Source organism: Leopardus geoffroyi, chromosome E3 (assembly GCF_018350155.1).
Source record: "Leopardus geoffroyi isolate Oge1 chromosome E3, O.geoffroyi_Oge1_pat1.0, whole genome shotgun sequence".
NCBI classification, from domain to species: Eukaryota; Metazoa; Chordata; class Mammalia; order Carnivora; family Felidae; genus Leopardus; species Leopardus geoffroyi.
Genome location: NC_059340.1, coordinates 18,422,964 through 18,437,552, shown reverse-complemented (window position 1 = coordinate 18,437,552; position 14,589 = coordinate 18,422,964). Strand labels below are relative to the sequence as shown.

Sequence of the window (14,589 nt, the reverse complement as noted above, 5' to 3'; positions counted from 1 at the left end):
GGCTCTGGGCTGATGGCTCAGAGCCTGGAGCCTGTTTCAGATTCTGTGTCTCCCTCTCTCTCTGCCCCTCCCCCGTTCATGCTCTGTCTCTCTCTGTCTCAAAAATAAATAAATGTTAAAAAAAAAAAATTTTTTTAAATAAAATAAAAAAATAAAAAAAAAAGAAAGGGAAATGTGTGGTCTGATATACATTTTTAAAAAAGATTACTCCAGGGGCACCTGGGTGGCTCGGTGGGTTAAGCGTCTAACTCTTGGTTTCCACTAGGGTCATGATCTCACAGTTCGTGAGTTCAAGCCCCACATCGGGCTCCTTGCTGTCAGTGCAGAGCCTGCTTGGGATTCTCTCTCCCTCTCTCCCTGGCCCTCTTCCGCTTGTTCTCTCTCTCTCTCTCTCTCTCTCTCTCTCCCTCTCAAAATAACTAAATAAATAAACGTTAAAAATTAAAAAAAATTAAAAAAAGAAAGATTACTCCAGCTTGCTCTGTGGAAAATAGACATGACAAGAAGAAAGAAGTCAGAGACCAAGTAAGTAAGCTGCTGCAGTAGCCAGGCAAGGGAGGAGAGTGGCTTGGACCCTTGTGGCGGCAGTACTGACCCTTCAGAGAAGGGGGCAGACGCATTGAAGGTAGAACCATCTTGACTTGGTGATGTGTTGGAGGAAGAACAGGAAGGGGAGAATCAGTCTGGTTCGCCAGGAGGGGTGGGGGCTCCAGCCCTTGCAGCGGGGAAGCCTGAGCGGGAACAGAACTCCAGGGCTCCATCTTGGCCGTGCCGAGTCTGGGGCTCGTGCCCTTTCACATCAGACTCTGCCTAAGTCACTGCCCAGTCTGACTGCGATGTGGGCTCTTCCTTCTGTGTCCGAAGGTCGGTCCCACGCTTCTTTCTCAGTCTTTTCTCCAGTATCACTGTCCCTGCTGCTCCCTGGGGGTCCACCCATGCTCTTTACCTTGTCCGCCAGGCACGAGCAAACAGGACCTGACATCCTTCAACATGGAGCTGTCCTCCAGTGGGATCAGCGCTGACCTCAGCCAGGTGAGTGGCGGGCCTGAAGCAGGGGGCTGGCGGACGTTATGGGAATGTGGCTGAGCCCGCTCGTCTCCTTCCCTGGGCAGGGTCATGGTGTCGTGGGGGCAGTCGGAGCCAAGGATTGGGCTGGGGGCTTTCTAGACATGGATGCCAAACTGCAGGATGATAGATTTGTTGGGAATGAACCGCTGACACCAGAAGCAAGAGCAGGATATTTAGGTAAGCACTTTTCTTTTCTGCTGGGTTCTTTTGATCTTAGGGGCCAGAGTCACTGAGACCAACTTTCAAAATAATAATGAAAGCAATTAAGCAACCAGCATGAACAAACTCAGAGTTTAAATATAGCCGTAAAAGGGGCGCCTGGGTGGCGCAGTCGGTTAAGCGTCCGACTTCAGCCAGGTCACGATCTCGCGGTCCGGGAGTTCGAGCCCCGCGTCAGGCTCTGGGCTGATGGCTCGGAGCCTGGAGCCTGTTTCCGATTCTGTGTCTCCCTCTCTCTCTGCCCCTCCCCCGTTCATGCTCTGTCTCTCTCTGTCCCAAAAATGAATAAACGTTGAAAAAAAAATTAAAAAAAAAAAAAATAATAAATAAATATAGCCGTAACATTCTTATTTTTTCCCTTAGTAGCTCCTCTGCTGTGTAGTAATCATGTTTTTATTTTGTGTATTTTATGATGGTTAGACAGCGGGTTTTTAAAAAAATTTTTTAATGTTTATTTATTTTTGCAAGAGAGAGTGAGAATGTGCAAAAGGGGAGGGGGAGAGAGAGAGACACAGAATCCAAAGCAGGCTCCAGGCTCTGAGCTGTCAGCACAGAGCCAGACACAGGGCTCGAGCTCAGAAACCGTGAGATCATGACCTGAGCCAAAGTCAGACGCTTAACTGACTGAGCTACCCAGGTGACCCTGATGCTTGGACATCTTGAGGCCTTATGAATCCTGGAGAGACTGCCCCTGCCAGGGCTAGCTAGTTCCCACAGAGAGTAAACAAGTGACCTGTGAGCAGGCCTTCCACATGCCAACCAGCCAGCCCTGAGCCTGTATTCCCAACCACCTCCTTTACCATAACTTTCACACACCAAGTCCATATTCTCCCTGACCTAAATCTCTAGTCAGCCAAGGACCAGCTCTACATCGTTCAAACCATCCCATCCTAAGCTTGCTCAAGCTGGCCTATGCTACCTCACATTCCTTCCTACCAAAAGCACAATAAGGGCTCTGGGCCGTTTTCTCCTCTCTCCTTCTGCTTCCTCACTGACCCTGGTGCTTCTGCCACGTGGCCCTGCATGGCCTGTCGTGCCCATGCCTCCTGCTATGGAGAGCTGTGCATAATAAACTTCTTTCAATGGCAGCGAACCTCTCTGTGTCATCTTTGGATCTTACCCATAAATTAAATCCCGGGTACATTTTTTTTTTTTAACATTTACTTCTTATTGAGAGATAGAGACAGACAGAGCATGAGCATTGGAGGGGCAGAGAGAGGGGGAGACACAGAATCCGAAGCAGGCTCCAGGCTCTGAGTTGTCAGCGCAGAGTCCGATGCGCGGCTCGAACCCACAAACCATGATATCATGGCCTGAGCTGGAGTCAGACGCTTAACCGACTGAGCCACCCAGGTGCCCCTTTCATATACCCTTCTGAGGGAGACTGCTCTCCACAATTTTTTCTTTTTTCTTTCGATATTCTTTACTGAGTATTATGTGTCAGGCACTGTTTTCTTGTTTTTTCCTTCTTTTATTTTAGAGAGAGAGAGAGAGCGAGTGAGCATGTGAGTCGGGGAGAGGGGCAGAGGGAGAGAAAGAGAATCTTAAGCAGGTTCCATGCTCAGTGCGGCACCTGATGCAGGGCTCGATCCCCCGACCCTGGAATCGTGATCTGAGCCAAAATCAAGAGTTGGGCGCTTGGGGCACCTGGGTGGCTCACTCGGTTAAGCATCCAACTTCTGCTCAGGTCATGATCTCATCGTTCATGAGTTCGAGCCCCACGTCAGACCCTGTGCTAACAGCTCAGAGCCTGGAGCCTGCTTTGGATTCTATGTCTCCCTCTCTTTCAGTCCCTCCCCTGCTCACACTCTGTTGGTCTCTCTCTCGCAAAAATAAATAAACCGTAAAAAAAAATTTTTTTTTTAAGTTGGACACTCAACCAACTGAGCCATCTGCATCAGGGGCATCGGGCATCACACGGGTGCCCCTGCCAGGCACTGTTCTAAGTGCATGGGATGTATTGACATATTTTATCTTAGTTTAGCTCATTTTATTCTTATAACAACCCTGCGAGTATTTTTATTACCTTTATTTTCTAGATGAAGAAGCTGAGCCCAGGAGAGTTTAAATAACTTGCCCAGGGTCACAAAACTAGTAGGTGGAACCCAGGTAGTGTAGCCCCAAAGTCTGTGCTGGTAACCACCACACTTACCCTATAGCTTCTGCCCTAGTGCCTTCAGGGTGCTTTTGTGTCCCCCAGTATACTGCAAGCTAGCTGGCGGTTTCACTCACTGAAGAAGAAATAACCCGAAGTTTAATTTCTAGTTAAGCACCTGTCACATTAGACACACACACGTACACACACACACACACACTGCATATATACATATATATATATGGAGAGAGAGGGAGGGAGGGGCAGAGGGATGTGATTATAGATGTATATATACACATATATGTACATATGTGTATGTGTATTTTATATGTATATATAGGTATATGACTGCATATATATAACTTTGTGCCAACTATACTTCAAAAAGAAAAAAAGAAAACTTTCAACTCCTGCTAAAAAAATAAAAATAAAAAATAAATATAATCTTGGGTGCCTGTGATGCCACTATCCTTCAGATCTTAGTTTAGATATCACTAGCATAGCACTAAGCATTTTATATCCGTGGTCTTCTTTAATCCTCAAAACCACCTTATGAGGTTCCTATTATCCCATTATTTAGATGAGAAAACTGAGTCTACGGCTATACCACCCTGAACGCGCCCTGTCTCGTCTGATCTCGGAAGCTAAGCAGGGTCGGGCCTGGTTAGTACTTGGATGGGAGACGAGAAAACTGAGCCTCAGTGGCGAGGCATAATCGATTCAAGATCACACAGCTAGGAAGTATCAGCACAAGGAATAATAACCTTGTCTCTCTGATTTCAAAGGACAAGTTCCTAACCCCTGTGCTTCAAGAATGTTCACGAATGAATGGGAAAGTGGTTCAGCCTCTTCGCCCTTCCTGTCTGTGCCATATCATCTCGGTTGTCTCTGTTTTCTCACTCACTTGCAACTACTCTAAGCAGAGAAGATGAAATTGAGTCAGTCATCTCTTGAATCAGAGCATTCCTACTAGGTGGATCCTGGCTCGAGCCCAATCCCTGGTCCGGTTTCCTGCAGCATTTCCTCAGACATTCCAGCTACGAGAAAACCTTGCCGCACACACTAGCAATGAAGTAGGAAGATAGCCTGGAGTGATAACTTCAAACAAATTTTTTTCCAGGTCTCCTGCTCTATTTTTAATGTCCGCGCAGATTTTGCACTCTTCTTTGCTAATATATCTCATTGTATTTTTTGATTTTTAAGAAGCGTAGGGGCGCCTGGGTGGCTCAGTTGGTTAAGCTTCTGACTCTTGATCTCGGCGCAGGTCATGATCTCACAGTTCATGAGATGGAGCCCTGTGTCGGGCTCTGCGCTGGTTGGGATTCTCTCTCTTTCTCTCTCTCTCTCTCCCTCTGCCCCTCCTCTGCTCCCGATCTCTCTCTCTCTCAAAACAATAAGGTAAAAACAACAACAACAACAACAAGTCAAATGTGTAGTCTCCCTTACCAACCTTCAGGTCAGCTGAGCCTCGGGAAGATGCTCCATGGTTACCCTGTTCTGCATGGCTGCTCTTTCCTTGCATGTTGTCCACAGTTTGACAAATGCAACCTTCGACCAGGATGGCGGGATTTGTGCCACGAGAAGCATGTGGCTGCTCTTCTCAGGAGAAGGTTCTCTGGCTGTTTCAATGTAGCTTTGCTACTAACCCAGTTTTCCAGTCTCTGCCCTGTTTGCCCCTGGGTTTTACCTTTTTGCAGCAGCCATTGTGTTCCTAATTCCAAGCACCAGCCCCCTCCCATTCTCTCATTCTCTCCCCCCACCCCACAGGTTACACTGTGACCTGGCTGCCCTCCGACAAAACGCTCACATCGCTGCTGGCGGTTGGAGCCCCCCGATACCAGCATGTGGGGCGGGTGCTGCTGTTCCAGGAGCTGAAGGGCAGAGGACACTGGAGCCAGGTCCAGAAAATAGACGGGATCCAGGTGAGCGTGGCCCTAGGGGATCAGGGACACATGGGGCACTGGTCATGCTCCCTGCCGTCTGCTAGCAGGCCCTGTGCCAAGCACTGTTAGGTTCGGTCCTCACAAAGCCCTCTGAGGCAAGCTTTGTCACCTCTACTTCCCAGTTGAAGAAACTGAACCTCAGAGAACCCACCTTGTCCTAATTCATACAGGTGCTAGGTGGGGGGAGTCCAGGACTTCAACCTTCATTTGAGGGATTGGAGTAAGACGGACATGGTCCAGCTGAGGGGAGGCAGGTGTCCAGCTCGCAGGTGCTTCCTCAAACGTCTTCCTCTCCCTGCAGATTGGCTCTTATTTCGGTGGCGAGCTGTGTGGCGTTGACATGGACCAAGACGGGGAGACGGAGTTGCTGCTGATTGGAGCCCCCCTGTTCTATGGGGAGCAGAGGGGAGGCAGGGTGTTTGTCTACCAGAGAAAACAGGTGGGGACCAGGACCCTGACCTGAAGGGGTGGGAGAAACAGATCCCCCGGCCGATCCAGGTCCCAGCTATTCTGAAAGGCTTTCTCTGTCTGATCATGGTGAATCAGATCTTTAGAACAACCGACAGATAATCGCTGATCCTTGGGTGGGTGGGCTGTGTGCAAGTGTCAAACCTTCTATTTATACGAGACCTCATTTGGTCCTCCAAGTCACCTTTTGAGTAGCTCTGAGCTTTCTTTCATGAACGGGAGCCTTGCTGGGTCACTTTCCAAAGCCCCAAGGTCACACAGACCGCAAGGGGTGGAGCTGGACCCTGAGCCCGGGTGAGTCTGCCAGCACCATACCGATTCTTTGAGGGACCACATCTGACCTTTTTTCAGCGTTCTTCCTGTTCGCGGTGCCCCACCCTGCGAATGCTTGCAGAGTGACTGAGTGACCTGTCACTTTGCTCCTTCCCAGCTGGGGTTTGAAGTGGTCTCAGAACTGCAGGGGGATCCTGGCTACCCTCTCGGGCGATTTGGAGCAGCGATCACGGCCCTGACCGACATCAATGGGGATGAGCTGGCGGACGTGGCTGTGGGGGCCCCTCTGGAGGGGCAGGGGGCTGTGTACATCTTCAACGGGCAGCATGGTGGGCTGAGCCCCCAGCCAAGCCAGGTGAGAGGCGCCCTACCCGCCAACCAAAACCTCTTCCCAGGCACCCAGAAGCCTCCAAGCCCAGACCCCACTCCCCAGCCCGACTCTTCCTCCCACTCCGGCCTGTCCTCTCCCTAGCTTAGCATGAATTTTTCTCTTGGTCTCAGCGGATAGAAGGGGCCCAGGTGTTCTCAGGAATTCGGTGGTTTGGACGATCCATTCATGGGGTGAAAGACCTTGGAGGAGATGGTCTGACAGATGTGGCTGTGGGAGCGGAAGGGCAGGTGATCATACTCAGGTAAGACCGGACTGCTAATCATCCTTGGAGCAGTTACTATGTAGCAGGACTCTTTTGGTTTTCCCCCAACCCTGTCACATAGGTACCCTTCCTATACAGGCTTCATGTCTTACTCCAGTTTATTTATTTATTTTTTTTAATGTTTATTTATTTTTGAGAGAGAGACACACAGAGCACAAGCTAGGAGGGGCAGAGAGAGAGGGAGACACAGAATCTGAAGCAGGACCCAAGCTCCGAGCTGTCGGCACAGAGCCCGACGTGGGGCTCAAACTCACAAACCGTGAGATCACGACCTGAGCCGAAGTCAAGACGCTTAGCCCACCGAGCCACCCAGGCGCCCCTGTCTTACTCCAGTTTAAACAGCTACAATTTAGTGACAGACTGGGATTTGAACCCAGGCCTGTCTGACATTAAAGATCCTGTGATGGCTTTAGAACCTGGTCACCTGGATTCAGGCTGAAGCTCTGCCATTTACTTCTTGGATGATCGCACCCCAGTCACTTAGCTTCTCAGGACCTCAGTTTCCTCATCTTTGAACTGGTGAAGACATTTCTTGTCTTGACCATATCTTAGAGTTACTGGAGGCATCATGTAACATCATATAGTGAATGGACATTTACTGAGCACCTGCTGTGGAGGGCCGAGAGAGCGCAAGCGGGGGAGGGGCAGAGAGAGGGGGACAGAGATCCAAAGTGAGCTCTGTGCTGACAGGCTGACAGCAACGAGCCCGATGTGGGGCCCTAACGCACTAGCCACTAGATCATGAGCTGAGCTGAGGTCGGACAGTCAACCGACTGGGCCGCCTAGGCACCCTAGCACCTGCTGTGTCTTAATACTGAACCAGCCATTGGGTACAGACTGTGTAGGTGGGGAAATATATAATACAAGATTAAACACACAAGTAGGTGATTGCAAATTGTGGTAAGTGCCATGGGGGAAGTGAACAGCGTTCTGTGAGACAGAAGACTAGGGGAGATTTATTCTAGATCGGGTGGCCAAGAAAGGCTTCTCTGAGGAGGTGATATTTGAGCTGGGACTTGAAAGATGAGAAGGAGCCGGGCTTGCAGAAATCTGGGATGAGAGCTTTCTAGGTAGAAAGCTCAGGATGTGCTGAGGCCATAAGGCAGGCAAACGTTTGACTTGGTGGGAACGTCAACCAAGGGAGAGGGTGGGAGGAAACAAGAGTGGAAGGCAGCCAGTGTGGCATGGATAGTAACAAGTTTGGATTTTATTCTGAATATCATGTAGCATCAGTGAAGGGTTATAAGCGTGGAAGTAGCTGCCTATGTTTTCTCTTTCTGAAAGCTCATCCTTCCGTGTGGAAAGCGGATCAGAAGGTTGCTAGAAGAAACCGGGAAGCCCTAGTGAATTATAATTATTATTACCATTTCAAGGAGACAGGGACGTTGAGGTCTGCTTTCAGGAAGGAGAGTCCTCTGGACTCTGGTGGTTGGAGTCCCAGGTCTGACTGGGGACTGCAGTTGAGGCCGAGAGTGAGAGAGCTGGTGGTTTTCTGCCCTGCAGCTCCCGGCCCGTAGTAGATGTCCTCACTCTGATGTCCTTCTCCCCGGCTGAGATCCCAGTGCATGAAGTGGAATGCTCCTATTCAGCCAGTAACAAGAAGAAAGAAGGAGTTAACATCACAGTCTGTTTCCAGGTTAAGCCTGTTACCCCCCAGTTTCAAGGTCAGTGCCATTCTCCTGCTCCCCAGAGCAGCTGCCCACCCCAGATGCAGGCTTATGGCCCCAGGATCTGCCACCATCCAACTCCTGCCTTTTCACCCTGCCCAGGGCACCTGGTTGCCACCCTCACTTACACTCTGCAGCTGGATGGCCATCGGACCAGAAGCCGGGGGCTGTTCCCAGGAGGTAGACGTGAACTCAGCAGGAACACAGAGGTCACCCAAGACGAGTCCTGCATCAAGTTCTGGTTCCACTTCCCGGTAAGGGAGCCATAGAGCTGCTGTGCGAAGTGAGGGGGCAGCAGAACTGACTGCAGTGACAGGAGACACTGGGTGCGAGGCACAGCTCAGTCACGTCCCATGGGGTCACAGGTCTCTTGGATCTCTCTATACTATCATTTCCTCTCCTGTGTAATAGTGGTAATAATACCGTTGCATATTTTCTCTGGTCCTTAATCTATGTACATCGGTGTTTTCAACATAATTACCATTGTAAAATACTTCCCATTTTTTCCCCCTTTTTCCACCCATCATATATCAATGCTGCTACCCGGCTTTTCATAATTATTTTAATAGCTGCAGAATATTCAGTCACGTGTGCATCCTTATTTCCCAGGTACATGGTCATTTATTGCTAACATCCATCACAGAAAAAGGTTTTTTTTTTTAAATATCATTTGAACAACTGCCATAATACCCAAATTCTGTTTGCTTCTAACAGTCCTGTGTGAAGTAGGGATGGTGGTAAATTCTTCCAGTCTTTGAAATATTTCATAAGAGACTGAGTGTGGGATTGGTGTATAAGATTTTGAAATTTGTTTTCAATTTTTTGTTGTGGGAAGTTTCAAATCTATAAAAGCAGGAAAAAAATAGCTTAATGAACCCCCAAATACCCATCGCCCAGTGTCAACAATTCTGAGCTCACTTTCTCAGCTCGTTCATAGCTCCACTCAGTTCTCTTCTGCTTCCTTGCACCCCCCACCCACCCAAAGATTTGGAAATTTTCAACATAAATCTTCCAGAGAAGAAGCAGTATGTTATGATGGGAAGATCTTAGGCTTGGGAATTGGACGGACTTGGGCTCACTTCCTGGTGCTAGTCCTTAGGAAACTTGGGTCATCTCTTTTGAACTCATTCTCCTCCTCTCTAATGTGGGAATAATAATGCCTACATCTTCGGGTTGGTAGGAATTCGGGTGAAGATGATTTGAGTGCCTACAAAGTGCCACTATGAGGGACCAGTAATAACATAAAAGGCCAATCCCCAGCTCTGTTCGTGAGGAACTAGGATATTCTAGTTATTCTAGAATATTCTTTTCTAGTGCAAACTTCGATAATGGCTGCCTAGAGCTGCCTGGCAGAGATTCAGGGGCTTTGGTCAGAACTCAGTGGGAGAAGTGGGGTGGTTGGTTAGTGGTGTCTGCCATGGGAATTGGGGCTGAGGGTGACACTCGTGCTGAGAAGTGACCCCGGACATGATAAACACCAGATACTAGAATCTCATCATTTGTAAAGTATAGGCAAGGTGAGCATTTAACTGGAAGGTTAAACTCACAACACAGGTGGTATTCTCATCACCCTCAGGTGTGCATTCAAGACCTCATCTCTCCCATCAACGTCTCCCTAAATTTCTCTCTCCGGGAAGAAGAAGGGACACCAAGGGACCAATGGCTGGTAAGAAGAGATCACCTAGGGGAATTGATAGGAAACTGGGGAGAGGAGAATTTCAGTTTAGCAAGACTGTATCATAGAGGAGTCTTTGGTTTTGAGTAATAGAAACCAAATACAGCTCACTTCAGCAGGAAGGGAACGTATGGGAGCTTGTATTTGACCATTCAAGACTGGGAAGAAAGGGAGCCAGGGTGGAGGCACCAGGGGCTCTTGAGGGGAAGGGATAATGGATGGACTCTTCAGGGCACGGCCCCTTCGGTGAATCTGCTCCAGGTCCCTGCCAAGCGTCAGCTTTACACCTCACCAGGCCCCTAGCGCTGCTCAAAGTGTACACTCGAGGGGGGACACGGCACCCTGCCTAGCCTTACTCGTGGGAAGACAGGGCACCCTGATCCGCCTTCCCACCCGAGCATATCCAGTTGAGAGCAGGTAGTTCCCTCAAAGCCAAATTGGGGTGTCGTCATGGTGTCAAAGAAGAGGAAAACAGTATCTACCCTCATCTGCCGGACCGCATACTCCCTACCCGGGGCCAAAGCCAGATCTCATCTCCTTAAATCCTTGACACTCAGTGGTTTAGCTTCTGTCTGAAGGCAGCAGGGTCTGGTGGAAAGAGCCTGGGCCCCCCAGCCTGAGGATGTGGATTGGTTTTTCCTAGCATGAGCACATATGAGCAGGTTCCATCCCTGTCTGGGACTGTGTCCCCATCTGTAAAAGAAGTCCCGACCTTATGAGGCCTCTTCAGAGCTGGAGCGCGGTGGCTGCTAAGTGCACTCTTTCTCGTGGCTTTTGGCAGCATGCACCGAGCGCTCCCCCACGCGCGCTCACTCTCCTGAGATCTGATGAGGATGGTGACGTGCTCACCAAAATTAAAGCCCCCGCCCACCAGACGCTCAGCTTGCACTTAAGGGAAGTTGCTTGAGCACCTGCCTGTGCTAAGCCCTATTCGGGACACTAGCTCCACTGGAGTAGACAAAACATGGTCCCTCCCCGGAAGGGGTTCGCAGTCTGCTCTGGAGGCCAGACGAGTCAACAGACAGTTACAACATGCTGTGATAAGGCTGCGGTAAAGTTAGATACAGGGTGGCGGTACAATCTCACGCCACATGTTTGGGGGATAAGGAAAGTCTTCCCACAAGATGGGATCCTTAACGTCCCCAGCTAGAGAAGGGGGGTGGGCATTCAGCAAGATGGCGTAGTGTGAGCACAGGCAGTAAAGATGTCTGAGCTTGTGGGTGTTGGGAGCACGGCTCACTAGAAAGGGTAGAAAAGCACACCCTTTCCCTTTAAGTCTAGTTCCTGAGGGGCGCCTGGGTGGCTCAGTCGGTTAAGTGTCTGACTTCAACTCAGGTCATAACCTCGTGGTTCGTGGGTTCGAGCCCCACATGAGGCTCTGTGCTGACAGCTCGAAGCCTGGAGCCTATTTCGATTCTTTGTCTCCCTCTCTCTCTCTGTTCCTCCCCCACTCATGCTCGCGCGCGCTCTCTCTCTCTCTCTCTCTCTCAAAAATAAATAAACAAAAAAAGACTAGTTCCTGGAAATCCACATGATGCTTTCATTTACATCTCATTGGTCAGAAATTGGTCATATGGCCACACCTAACTGCAAGGGAGACGGAGAAACAGAGTCTCCTGTCCAGGTAGCCATATGACCAGATAAAAAGTGGAGGCTCTATTTTAAGGGCAGATAGTGAGGAAGGATGTATGGAGACAGCCAGCAGTCTGTGCCATTGACACTGATTTTTTTTAAGTTATATATTTTGAGAGAGCAAGTGAGAGAACTCGAGCACAAGCAGAGAGGAGGAGAGACAGAATACCAAGCAGATTTCACACCATCAGCCCAGAGTTGATGCGGGGCTTGAACTCATGAACTATGAGATCATGACCTGAGCCGAGATCAAGAGCCTGACGCTTAACCAACTGCACCACCCAGGCGCCCCAATTTTTTTTTTTTAAGCCAAGCTGTGTGGAGTAGGAGCTCAGGGTAAAAAAAAGACCTGAGCCCAGAGTTGACAAGAAAGGCTTCCTGGGGGGAGCGTCATTGTTTCTGGGTCTTTCAGAATGAGTAGCCTTTTGGGTAGGTGGATTGAGGAGAGGCAAAGGGAACAGCATAAGGAAAGGTACAGTGGTACGTTCAAGGGAAATGCGGAGGTGGGCTTAGCTTCTGGTAGAAGGACAACTGAGCAAGACAGAGACCCAGAATGCCCATTTGGGGACTGGCTGCAGTCTAGTGGGTAGCAGGAATCTGTGTTGAGCGTGGGTGGGAGCAGTCAGCAGAGGCTGCCGGGACTCAGGAGTCTGGTGGTTATTTGGCGGGTGGCCTGCAAGTGGAGGCTGGAGTCTTTCTAGAGCATTCAGCTTATAACTCATAAACACTTCTATGACCCCATTACCCTCAGGATAAAGTCCCAACATTCGATCGTGGCTTGCAAGGCCCAGGGGAACCTAGACCCTGCTTCCATCTCCTGCCCCCGACACACAGCACAGCGGCTCGTCTGAGCATCTTCTTGTCACGTGCGCAGGCTCAACCTCCTGCCTTGTGCCTTTGTGTGGGGCCGTCCATTCTTGCCCCTCTCCATTCTCTTCATCTGGCTCTCTCCTGCCCATCCTTTAGATTTCAGTTGAGATCTGTTTCTTCAGGAAGCTTCCCCGATCCCCATTTCGGGGGTAGGATTCGCTTCTACATGCTCTGAATATACCTGTATCTGTCCCATCAAACACTTGAAGATACCACGTCATTTCTCCCACCAGACTGGGGGCACAGCAGTGCAGTGTGTCTGTTTTGTCCTCCGGCGTATACCTGGTGCCCATAACAGGGCCTGGCCCAGAGCAGAAGCCCTGGAAATGTTGGGGAAAACTGGCCTTGATCTGAGAAGAGATGGAACTTTTCAGCAGGGAGATGGGGTTCGCAGAGGAGACGCACAGTAAGAGCTAGTCATAGGCAGGCGAGCCCAGGGAAGGAGATGGGCTGGGAGGAGCTTTGGAGCTGCTGCGTCAAGGCCAAGATCTCCTGTTCAGGAGAACGGACACCCTGAGCCTCAGCTTTCCTCGAGGAGCTGCTGCCCGAGGGCTGCACAGGGTGGCCTTGGGCCGAGTCAGAAGGGTGAGGTCCCCCTGGGCAGGCGTTGGCTCCCAGGAGGGGCCAGCCAAGCCAACCCAGCTGAGCCCCAAGCCCTGAGCCCTCCTTCCAGCCCTCCTCCAAGAGTTCTGCTGCCTCAACTAACCTGTCTTATCTCCCGGCCCTCCCACCACTCCATGCTCAACAGGGCCAGGACATTCAGCCCATCCTGAGACCCTTACCACATGCAGAGACCAAGGAGGTAAGCAGGGACAAGGGGCAGCCGGAGAGGCCAGGGTCCCTCCCCAATGGGTCTGGGGCCTGAGCCTCCTAGTCTTTCTTCTTGGCCTTTCAGATCCCTTTTGAGAAGAACTGCGGGGAGGACAAGGAGTGTGAGGCGAATCTGAAGCTGTCCTTCTCCCCTGCAAGGTGAGGCTTCCAACCCCCCGGACCCTCCTGTTCCACCTGGTGTTTTCCTGAGGCAGCTCATGTGCCAGAAAGGATAGGGGGCTCCGAGTCAGAAGACCCCCATCTGTACTCACTAGATCTGTCCTCTGGGGCTCAGCCCCCTCTCTGAGAAATTCACGTGCCTTGTGCACTCCTGGCAGGATTAGACAAGGTCACACCACTTAAAGCCTGTGCACAAGAGCTGGTTTTTGTGTATTCGTTTTTTCTAGCCTAGCAGATCCCTGCGTTCTGAAAGCCCCTGCCTGTGACCCTGCTTCCTTCACCTTGGCCCCTGTAACTTTTCTCTGGTCTTGCCCCCAGATCCAGAGTCCTACGTCTGACGCCCTCTGCCAGCCTCTCCGTAGAGCTGATGCTGAGTAACTTGAGAGAAGATGCCTACTGGGTCCAGCTCAACCTGAGCTTCCCCCAGGGACTTTCCTTCCGCAAAGTAGAGATACTCGAGGTGAGCACCCACACTGGTCCCTGCAGCTTCTGCTCCCCTCAAGGAGCCTCGGGCGGGCAGACAAGACAGCCTAAAGAGAGGCCAAAGCTGGCCTGCAGAATGTTTAGGGACACATCCCTAACTTTTCAGCCTGATGACCACCCTCCAGCTGTGTGCCTGTGACACAAGGTTCACCCTCTGTGGGCCTCAGATTCCACCATCAGTGAGGCTGGGGACACCCGCAGGGTTAGTGAGGGGGTCACATGGAATGGAGAATGTGACACAGGCTCGTGGATCTGGTGACCAAGAAGGTGTGCATAGATACAGTAAACTCAAAGTCCTTCCCTCCTAAAGGTGACCAAAGTGTTTTTGCAGGATGGCCTGGATCGTTTTATTTTTATTTTATTTTATTTTATTTTATTTTATTTTAATGTTTATTTATTTATTTTAAGAGCGAGAACACAGCGGGGGAGCGGCAGAGAGAGGGAGAGAGGGAATCCCAAGCAGGTTCCACACTGTCAGCACAGAGCCTGACACGGGGCTCGATCTTATGAACCATGATGTCATGACCTCAGCTGAAACCAAGAGTCAGGAACT

The 14,589-nt window shown here is 50.3% G+C and overlaps 1 protein-coding gene across 5 annotated transcripts in view; it reads left to right on the top strand.

The window, feature by feature from the left end:
• ITGAL (integrin subunit alpha L) overlaps positions 1-14,589 on the top strand; it is a 43,229-nt gene that overhangs the window by 15,138 nt on the left and 13,502 nt on the right. For 4 of the 5 annotated variants that reach the window (XM_045460166.1, XM_045460168.1, XM_045460169.1 and 1 more), the window contains 12 exons: positions 959-1,032; positions 1,113-1,245; positions 5,150-5,304; positions 5,627-5,764; positions 6,224-6,421; positions 6,568-6,698; positions 8,223-8,383; positions 8,489-8,640; positions 9,963-10,052; positions 13,309-13,365; positions 13,459-13,532; positions 13,872-14,013. In XM_045460166.1, coding sequence (XP_045316122.1) covers positions 959-1,032; positions 1,113-1,245; positions 5,150-5,304; positions 5,627-5,764; positions 6,224-6,421; positions 6,568-6,698; positions 8,223-8,383; positions 8,489-8,640; positions 9,963-10,052; positions 13,309-13,365; positions 13,459-13,532; positions 13,872-14,013 — 1,505 coding nt within the window. The remainder of the gene's footprint in view (positions 1-958; positions 1,033-1,112; positions 1,246-5,149; positions 5,305-5,626; positions 5,765-6,223; positions 6,422-6,567; positions 6,699-8,222; positions 8,384-8,488; positions 8,641-9,962; positions 10,053-13,308; positions 13,366-13,458; positions 13,533-13,871; positions 14,014-14,589) is intronic. The other variant, XM_045460167.1, reaches the window with a different exon arrangement.